Genomic DNA, 10,876 nt, shown 5'->3' on the forward strand with positions numbered 1-10,876 from the left:
ACTGATGTGGGGGTTCTCTTCTGCTTTAGGATTTGGCACGTGGCAAGGACACAGGAGGCCAGTTCCAAGACACTGCTCAATGATGGCATCCCCCCAAATGCGGCGGGTCCCACCACCGCCTTGCAGAGCACTGAGGGTCAGAAGGCCCGAGGGGTGGTGTGCTAGAACGGCTATGACAGGAGAACCCAGCACGGGCAGGGGATACTCCCTTCACTGAAACACTAAGGGAGGTAACATCAGCTTTGCGGAGCTCAGTGGTGGCCGTCCCGTTGTTCAGAGCGGACAACAGGAGATGCTGGGACATAACTGTGTGTGTAATTTGAAACTTATGAATTGTTTATTTCTGGAATTTTCCACTTAATATTTTCTGACTGAGGTTGACTGCCGGTAACGGAAACCATGGAAAGTGAAACTGTGGATAAGGGGGGACTACTGTCCATTTATGTGGAGCCCAGACACTTTCTCAGCTGTGGAAGGACAGGGAGCACCTGGCCTCTCCATCAGTTTTCTTGGTAAGCTGGGCTGCAAAAAAGTCCGAGCCTCCGTCGATGAGCATAGCATGGAGGTGACCGCAGAAGTTACTAGTAAATTCTCTCGTTCACTGTTAATTTTCCTTATAATTGGTGAAAATGTTGCCTATAATAGGTGGTATTTACATTTCCAATTAATTCATATATTTCTTGATGATCAAATAGAGAAAATGAATTAGGTTTCATTTTAAAAAATAAGGTTTATTTGTAATGTCTTCAATAACTCTGTATCTGTATTTACCCTGGGAATGCACAGATAGGGAGATTGCTCGCTTTAACATTTGCTAAAAGGGGGTTCTCCTCAGAGGATTGCAAAGGTTGAGACCCTTCTTCCCGCTAAACATCTCTTTACTGTGAGGGACTCAGTGCATGTGAGCCAAGGTCCGGGAGCACTCGGCAGAGAGGGGTTTGGGACAACGGCCAGAGCCAGGCTGTCCTTAGGCAACTGAAAACAGGAACTCCAGTTTAAACAGCCGGAGCAAAGTCTAAACATTAGAAACGTAAAGAGGGAATACAACAAACTTCTCCAAAATACATGCCTGAGGTGAGAACAGCTGGTGTTCACGCTCCGGCAGCTTCCGGATGAGACCTTCAGCTTTTAATCTTCGGGTTCATATCTGGAAAGAGATACCCATTAACTTAAGAGCATAACATCATGATGCCCTCTTGTTGTCGTGAAACATCTCCAGTGACTACAGCAGTGACACCGCATTTCTCACTTTAAATCACGGCTGAGGCAGAGTCAGGCACGTGGGGACTGGGAGGGGCTTCCTGCAGCAGGCAGAACGGACCGGCTAACTGCTAAGATGCCTTCAGACTCAAGCCTCTGTATCTGACAGTTAGATCCATGATAGCAGAGTAGAAATTCAGTCATTATCTAAATTCAGATCCACACCACTAGCTGGTATGGCTAAGCGAGTAAAGGGTTAACGAGCCCAGATTCACCTCCTAGCTCTGTTCCCCTGGAACCCTGATAATGTCAGCCGAGTTTGCAGACAAAACTGCTGATGACAAAAGTGGCCCTGATTAGTAGACTCCATCTGGACCAGGACTGTGAGCAAACGCCAAGTACGTGGTGGGCGCCACGACTTGAGACTGCCCTCTGCACGGTGAGTTCCTGTAACTGCACTGTCCCTACTGGGGTCTCTGTGAGCATGGACTTCTCAGCCATGCTGGCCATGGCATCCATCTGCGTGAATCTCATTCTCCTGCACCTAAATTGTCACCTGAGGGCACAGTATGACCAGGTCTTGGATGCTGCAAGGACACCGTGAAGGAGAAATGCCCAGTGCTGCCCTGCCAGCTGGCTGTTTCCCACCCGAGATCCTGCTACCTGAATCCACTGCCAAGAGTAGCCTAGAGCAGTCGTGGGCGAGTCTACAGGACTGGCTGGACCTAAAAGCCCGGGTGGGCATTACAGACAAGGCCAGGCCAAAGCTCCTCTGCTGTCTCAGATGCAGGCTTCGGACTAAATGGTAGAGCAATGCCCACCGGCCTGACCTCTCTGGACACAAGCTTAGGTTTAATGAAGAAAAGACATCGACCCAGCAGAGAGAAAAACCCGAGGCAGATGGACACGACTTACTTTGCCAGTCTTTTCCTCAGGTCTTTGATTTGGTCATTCTTCTTGGTTAGAATCTCTTTCATGTTCCGGTAGGCTGCTGTTTGCTGGAATTTCTTCTCTAATTCCTGCACAGTGAAAAATGCCAGCTCACTATTAAGAAGTAGTTAAGGAAGGAATGAATAAATCTGATGAAAGTGTATATTTTTTGCTCTAATTTTACTAATATTCTGCTTATATTATTTTCGGATTTCTTTAAAAAACATACTCATATAAAATTAAGAGTATCCAAACTTTAAAAATATTCTTTCAAATGACAAGCCAACAAAACAGTAATGTCTCTCCAAACATAATGTTAGCAAATCACTCAAGCATGCTGTGCTCTAGACATGGGAAAGGTATTTGAAACAGTAAAGTAATTTCAGGCGAAACAAGCAAGATCTCTTTCCAAATCCCAAAGTAGAGTCATATTTCAGGATTTTTAAATTACTTAAATTTTTGCTCCCAAATTCTTACAAATTAAAGGTATAGAATCCTTAAAAAAAAAGTCACCCATCCCTCTGACAGGCTGTAGGAGTGACTGGCAGGAAGGGCAAGCCACCATGGAATATTCTACCACACGACAGAAGGAGTGGAGATTTTTATCATCACAGATATTTTAAGGCCAAAGATGGAAGAATTTCAGTGCCCAGAAATGATGATCTTTAGAACACATACTGGTCAACACCTGGAGGAAAATGTGAATGTGCAGCTGTCCAGCGCTCGCCCAGTACTTTCCCTCTACGGCACCCACCACGCCATGGACATTCACAGACAAATCGGACCTTTTCAGCCATGCTCAGCTGCTCCTGAACCCTGAGCAGGTCGTGCTTGGCCGTTGCTAGACTCTCCTCCAGACACTTCTGGTTTTCTGTCTTGTCGCTGAGTGTCTTCTGAAACTCACTCTTTAAAGCGGCAACTGTGTTTTCCAAGTCACTCAAGTCTTGGGCCTTTATAAAATCCTATGAAAATACACACGTGAGCGTAAGTTCATGCTGACGCCCTAAACGGTGATTCACCTTCACAGGAGGTGAAGGCAGGTGGTGCTGCAGGTGCATGCCAGTCTCCCTCCCCAGCCGGTACCCTAGCTCCCAGCACTGCCAGCCCCCACCCCCTCGTTCGCCCTCAGCCCTCAGTGCACGGTGTCCTGCACATGGCAGAGTGCAGGCTCACTGGCTTCCAAACACGTAAAATATGACCTATGAACTGCGGGGATTCCGAAGAGAAGCAGGACAGAGGTGAGATTCTACATGTGACAGGGTTGTGCACCTCAGTGCTGGGATGGCAAACAGGTTTTATTTTGAAGTTTAAAAAATCCTGGTGAAGAAGTTTAAATGATACACATGGAAAAATAATAAAATTATTTATGGCCGGCCTGTGTGGCTCAGTGGATTGAGCATCAACCCATGAATCAAGGGGTCACTGGTTCGATTCCCAGTCAGGGCATATGCCTGGGTTGCGGGCTCAATCCCCAGTGTGGGGCATGCAGGAGGTAGCCAGTCAATGATTCATTGATGTTTCTATCTCTCTCTCCCTCTCCCTTCCTCTCTGAAATCAATAAAAATATGTATTTAAAACTATATATATATATATCTTGTATGCTAACAAGCTCTCGGGACACGTGAGCTGTGTATGTGTCTTCGGCCCTGGAGGGCAGAGTGATGGGTGCCATTCTCACTGGCTTTTCCCGGACCAGGAGGTCCCCGTGCAGCACAACAGCGGTGGGGGAGTGAGGGTGATGGTGGGGGAGGAACAGTAATGAGGACTTAATGTTCAGTTCATAACTCTGTTTAGCCAACGTGAGAGAGCTGCCTTAGTTCACCTTCTGGTTGCCTTGGTCCAGCTGTAAGTCATGCAGCGCCCTCTCCAGCTCCGACTTCTCGTCCAGTGCGTTCATAGCCTGCAGTCAAATTTGAACACAACACTGTCAGGATGAGCCTGTAAGTAACTCTCAGGGTTCGTTAGTGTGATTCTCAGGTACCTGCATTTCGATGGTCTTCAGCCTGGACTTCAGTTTCTCATTCTCTTCTTGAAGCCTTAAAATTTCCTTTGTGAGTAAATTAAAGTTGTGTTATTTCAGCCAAAGAATTTTTAATAGTTGACATTACTTGTTTCATTTTAAAATAGATAATAAAAACCTGCATGCCCTGGTTATGGGTAACATCCCATTTTCCCCAGCGCATTGGCCGCGGCACCTGGGGTCTCCGTTGACTTTGAGACTCCTAGCTGCTTCTCTCACGTCTCAGACTCTCTCAGCCTCCCCCTCAGCCTTTGCCTAGCCCCTCCCTGCCATCTCTCACCCGCCTGATCCTGCGACTCCCGTCTATTCTCGGCCTACCCTGCACCACTGCATCAGGGTGCTGCCGGTCCCATCCTGCCAGCCTCCTCCCTGTGCTGCCCACCACGCCCTTCTCTTCCCTCCGACCACTTAACCAGTCTTTCCTCTTCAGCCTGCTGCCCCAAGTCTGTCCTCTTCTGACACACACCCCTGCATCTTTGCTGCCGCCCGGTGGCAACAACTAGCGTTTCCCCATCTCTGCTTCCAGAATACCCGTTCCCCCTTCCCACGAGGCTGGGAGGTGTTTGAGGGTAAAAGGCCAGGCATTGGACTGCTTTTTGTCGAACAAGATCTAGCATAATGTTGACAATACAGGAATCATGAAAAATATTTATTTGTATATTGGTAATTAATTTTTATAAACCTTAGTACTAGTAAAATTCCCTTTATTGTTAGCACAGATTATAAATTTCAAATGCCCATCAATAAATGATGTCCAAAATGCCATGCTCTTCACTCCCCCATGAGAAAGTGCCACGAGCGCGGCTCAGTGGGGATGTACAGCACAGCGCAGGAACATGTTCACTGATCCTGGAATAACCGTGAGGCCAGGCGAGCACTAGAATTGTCGGGGGAATCACTCTATATAGTACATAAATGTCTAACCACTATGCTGTACCCCTGAAACTAATATAAAATTATATTGAATGTCAACTGTAATTGAAAAACTTTTTTTTTTTTTAGAGAGCTGCTTCAGACTTGCTAGAGAAAGTAACTATGCCCTCTTCTGGCCCACCGGTACCATTAAGTAAAACAACAACAGACTAATTACTCTCTGTGAACCAAACCCTGACCCAGCCTCCTCCTCCTCAGGGTCTCCACTCTAGAGCTGTGCAGGCAAGGAGAGGATGGAATAGAGGATCTGCACCCCCCAAAATGATGGCAACATTACCTTGTTCAGGAGCTCTGCTGTTCCTCCCTCGTTAAGTGGAGCAAGTTTTGGCTTTATGATGTCTATGATGGGCTGAAATGAAATACAGAAACCGAACTGAAACCAGCACGGAATGTATCGCGTGTGATCATGGAGCGCTTGAACTTTCTAAATGGAGATGCTGTGTAGGCACATCCACGGGGAAGTCAGCTCCTCGGGCGAGGGGATTCACGTGGGTTTGGTTCCCAGGCCCAATACAAATGGGAGACAAACATGAAACCTGTCCTCCCATATCGTTTGTAAAAAATACAGATGGAAGGAAAGGAGGGAAGGTGCTTAAAGCCAGAGTAGGTACAAACCCCGGCATCTCAGGATTGGGATTGAAAATGACCCAAAATGACCCTTTCATTTAATCTGTGGGAGCGGAAATAGATTTCTGCATGAACCCAGATGCTGGGAAAAACTGTAATACTGATGAGGATTTAGGCAACTACACTGCAGATGAAGAATTACTTGGTACTGTAGCAATGTGTACAAAAAACAAAAGAATCCATTCCCTCTGACCCAGAAATGTCTTAGGCAGAAATGTGTTCCACAGGAATACCTGGGGAACTGTTTGTATGTGTATATTTATGGGTTCCTCTCAGCAGCATTTTGGGGGTTTTTATGGGGCAACAAGTAGTCATTGCAAATGACGAGGATTAAAAAGAGAAGTATGCCCTAACTGGTTTGGCTCAGTGGCTAGAGCGTCAGCCTGCGGACTCAAGGGTCCCAGGTTCGATTCCGGTCAAGGGCATGTACCTTGGCTTCGGGCACATCCCCAGTAGGGAGGGTGCAGGAGGCAGCTGATCGATGTTCTCTCTCATCGATGTTTCTAACTCTCTCTCTCTCCCTTCCTCTCTGTAAAAAACCAATAAAATGTATTTTTTTTTTTAAAAAAGAGAGAAGTAGCTCCTGTTAGTATGATCTCCACATGACAGACGAGGAAAACGAGGCTCAGCCATTTCAGGTAAATTGCTCAAGGTCACGCAGCTCTAGCGTGACAGAGCCAGGATGTGCGCACAGGTGGGTGGACATGCCTGTGCTCTGCATCATGGGAGCGGAGAGTTTATATGGTGGGAGTCAGGTGGACGGCAGGGAGTGTGTGTGTTGTGTGCGAGATAGTGGACAAAAACAGGCTTTCACAGTTATTTACAAAACTTTTCTTCTTTTGCCTGAAAGTCTGAGACAGTTTTTCAATCCTGCTCTTTTTTTTTTTTAATATATTTTATTGATTTTTTTACAGAGAGGAAGGGAGAGAGATAGAGAGTTAGAAACATCGATGAGAGAGAAACATCGATCAGCTGCCTCCTGCACATCTCCCACTGGGAATGTGCCCGCAACCAAGGCACATGCCCCTGACCGGAATCGAACCTGGGACCCTCCAGTCCGCAGGCCGACGCTCTATCCACTGAGCCAAACCGGTTTCGGCTCAATCCTGCTCTTAAATCGAAAGTTTTACCTTGAGGGCTCTCACTTTCACCTCTGAGTGCCCAGAGTAACTTGGGCTATTAAGGCACAGACTTAAAATGACCAAAAATTACCTTTTTAGTGGAAGATGTAAATTCTGCCTTTTCAAATTCTGCAACTTGTTCTAGTAATTCCCTAGATGATAAAAAGAAAATATGAAAAACATTTATTTAAAATGAATTTATAATAAAATCACACACACAAGAATACAATCGCCGGAACCAATCTCCCACGTGCTGGGAAAAGAGAACGAGAGGCACACCTCCCCACGTCAGGGTAATATCTAGTTACCAATGGTCACCGTCCAAACACAAGGCCTCAACCCTGAGTCAGCCACAGCACCTAGGACTTGCCACCCACTGAGTGTACACCGTTAACCGCTGGAACTACAATGTTAGACAAATATGTCTGAAATTTGTAGACAACTCTATTTCTGCGGTGCTATAGGGAGCTTATCATATAATATGCATCATTAGCTAGTAGATGTTCAAGAAAGACAAACTGATTTTCATAGAGGAGCCTCACAAAGATGGGATTACAGTAGTGCGAGCCACCTGGAAAAGTCGATACAGTCCCAGAGAGACAGTGGTTCGGGTGAGCCGCCTGACTGCTTCCTCTCCTTTGAAAGGGGAGTGAGCGCGGACACTACGAGAGCCTCGGCGGGAATGCAGTCACTGCCCGTCCAAGCCCCTTCCCAGTCAGCTTCTCGTTTACTCGCCAGTAGCCTGCTCATGGTTTTCCTTCCCTACCGCAGGCCCTACCCTGTGGTCCACACTCTCCACGTGGCCCACAAGCTGCAGCTGTGCTTAGGTAACAGCCCCAGGGTCAGAGGTCAGTCTTTCCTGATTTCTGCATGACTTTTCTTAGGATGAGTTTCAAGCTTGCCGATTTTTAAAAAATTAATGAGCTCTTTGATGATGTTTGGATTATAAAAAATTTTTTACACTTCCTATTTAAAAGATAGGTCTAGTTGACCTATCTCTAAAGGTTTATTGTAATGCTGATCAGGCTACCAAATATACTGTAAGGCATAGTTAGCAATAGCCTAAAAGGCAATTTCATACGTTTCTAATGCCCAGCAACAGTAGCAGCAGAGAATTTTGAAGAGGACGTCAAGTGACACCCAAGACCCATGCTTTGCCACTGCCCAGCCTGAATTTTCTTGCGCACCTGCCCCAAGAAGACATTCATTAACTTTTAAGAACATGCTTGGGCTGCTATTGTCATAACTGCAGGTACAAATTTTATTACCTGTTTTCAAGCTCAGAGATATCTGTTTGCAGCTTGAGGTACCACTTCTCAGCTTGCGAGAAAAGCTGCCGCAGGAGTAACACATTGGTGTAAGCCGTGTTGATGAGCTCCGACTCCACCTCGCTGTGAACCACAGCCTGCAACCCGCTCAGAACCTCGGAGACTTCATCTATGGTGAAGGTCTCGTCCACCAGCCTGCAATGCAACAACCCAAACTTCCGCATGAACAACAAAAACCATTTACACAATAAAAGAAACCTGCACTGTGACATGGAGGGGATGACAGGTTATTGTGACAATCTCTCTGGGAGCTACCCCCTTTATTAATAAAGCAGATTAAAAATAACTTAAGCTGCATTAAATTTTGATGTCTATTTAAGGGATTAAATTTTGGCTCATTCTTCAAATGTGGACATCCTTTAATACAAGTACATGCTCGGAGACATTCCCCCAAATTATTTACTTTTTTCTTCAATTTTTCAGTTTAAAAATCTTTTTATTCTTCACTGTAATTCGTCTTGTCACAGTTAGTAATTTCAAAAGTCACCTGGAAGAAGTAATTTCTTATAAGTATTCTCTCTTTACCGCAACCAGCACAGCTAGAGAGCGGATGACGAGTCCTGAGTAGGGCCGACAGGGGATTGAGAAAAAGAAAGAGACAGACACAGAGACAGTAGGGAAAGCTGGGACCGGGTGGGACAGCTGCCCTCTGATGGAGAGACAGTGACCCAGAACTGGTGCAGTGCGTTTATTATATACACTGTATATTATACAGCATGATTCTAGGAAGTTTTACTAGAGTTTAAAGCAAAGGGAATTATGTGAAATCATGGTTAAGGATCAAGTGGCAATTCTTCATTCTTGTGGCTTCTTTGTAATTGTCACTCCTGGCTAAGCCAGGTTAATTGTGTTCGCTCCTTGCGCCTGGCTGAACTTAAATAATGAAACCCACCTCCTGGTGCTTGAGTTAAGGGTCAGGCTGACAACACACCTGCATCTGGCACAGTGTGTTTCCAGGATGTGGTTCTGCCAACGTCACTGGACTCAGGCGACAATCAGCTCATGTGCCTTCCCAGGTGCTCTCTACAATTTCTCTTTTCTTTCTATTATTTATCTAGCATTAAAATAATTGTAGGAACTATTCACATGGTAGTAAATGTCTATGAGAGAATCAATGATAATTATATGTTGCTTCTCCTACCATTCTTGAGACTTGAAAATAAAATAAAACAAAAAAAATCTAACTTCTCTCAGTTAAAACTCCATGGACCACTGACTACTCCATAAAAGTGAACATTATCATCATCATCAATAGCATTAAAAATCCGTCCTAACCCGTTTGGCTCAGTGGATAGCCTATCGGCCTGCGGACTGAAGGGTCCCAGGTTCGATTCCGGTCAAGGGCATGTGCCTTGGTTGCGGGCACATCCCCAGTGGAGAGTGTGCAGGAGGCAGCTGAATCTATGTTTCTCTCTCATCGATGTTTCTAACTCTCTATCCCTCTCCCTTCCTCTCTGTAAAAATTCAATAAAATACATTTTTAAAAAATTCATCTCCCACAGACAGTGTTTGAGATGGGAGGGAATTTTAGGGCCAACTTCTTCAATCCCCTCACTCTGCAGATGGAAAACACAGACGCAGGAGGCAGAGGTGACATGCCCATGGTCCCACTGCAACCCCTTATGCGTGCAGGTTTGAGAATAGACGGCTCCCACCACAATTTAATTTGAGTCTCACACATCCATATGGCTATGTAGCTGCTCTCAGTGGTAACGGACCACGATATTCCCGGGAGTGGTTTCCATGGCCTCCGCCACAGCCTCCCCCACGTTGGCTGCCAGAAGGACCAGTGTTCCCACCGGGATACCTGCTCTCCTTGAGATCTTGGAAGCAGGAATCTACAGTTTTGAGTCTCAAGCCTCTTTTTGAACGAGCAAAACGCATATAATTAATAACTTCGTTTTGATGGTGCTCATTTAGGCCCAACTCTGCCTGAAAGAGAGAGAAGTAATTTGTTAGTCTTGAAACTGTAACAAAGGAACCAACGATGAAAACACAAGCCATCTTGTGGTGGAGACGCCAGATGGCCATTAAATCCTGTTCCCTTCTTCCCAGGTGCATGGCTGCCCAGCCCTCCTTGCAGTCAGGGGTGACCACACGCCTACTTCTCAGTAATGGATGTCAGAAGGAGAGAAGAGGGCTACTTCCAAAGCCTGGGCCTGAAGATGGGGAGGGAGGTTTTTGCCACATCCCATTTTTCTGACCCTTGGAGGAGGCGGTGATGAGCCTGAACCTACAGACAGCAACCATGTCCTAGGGCAGTGATGGTGAACCTATGACACGTGTGTCAGAGGTGACACGCAAACTCATTTTTTGGTTGATTTTTCTTTGTTAAATGGCATTTAAATATATAAAAATAAATATCAAAAATATAAATCTTTGTTTTACTATGGTTGCAAATATCAAAAAATTTCTATATGTGACATGGCACCAAAGTGGTTGATTTTTCTTTGTTAAATGGCATTTAAATATATAAAATAAATATCAAAAATATAAGTCTTTGTTTTACTATGGTTGCAAATATCAAAAAATTTCTATATGTGACACGGCACCAAAGTTAGGGTTTTTCAAAATGCTGACACGCCGAGCTCAAAAGGTTCGCCATCACTGCCCTAGGGGCTGGGGGAGCAGCAAGATGAAAGGGATCTATACCTTTAAATGACTTCATGGAGCAGCACTGACCCACTCACCTAACTGAGATGAGCAGAGATGGCTGG

General features: G+C 45.6%; 1 protein-coding gene across 1 annotated transcript; it reads right to left on the reverse strand.

Annotated features, from left to right (window-relative positions):
- Positions 1-710: 710 nt before the first annotated feature.
- On the reverse strand, positions 711-10,091 carry LZTFL1 (leucine zipper transcription factor-like 1). Its single transcript, XM_005877055.2, has 9 exons — positions 9,967-10,091; positions 8,100-8,294; positions 6,923-6,983; positions 5,361-5,432; positions 4,112-4,177; positions 3,953-4,030; positions 2,916-3,092; positions 2,116-2,219; positions 711-1,147 (listed from the first exon to the last, which is right to left on the reverse strand). Exons 1-9 carry the CDS (start codon positions 10,041-10,043, stop codon positions 1,129-1,131), a joined length of 849 nt encoding a protein of 282 aa, XP_005877117.1. The 5' UTR covers positions 10,044-10,091; the 3' UTR covers positions 711-1,128.
- Positions 10,092-10,876: the final 785 nt, after the last annotated feature.

The sequence above is a fragment of the Myotis brandtii genome, unplaced genomic scaffold (assembly GCF_000412655.1).
Source record: "Myotis brandtii unplaced genomic scaffold, ASM41265v1 scaffold506, whole genome shotgun sequence".
Classification (NCBI taxonomy): domain Eukaryota; kingdom Metazoa; phylum Chordata; class Mammalia; order Chiroptera; family Vespertilionidae; genus Myotis; species Myotis brandtii.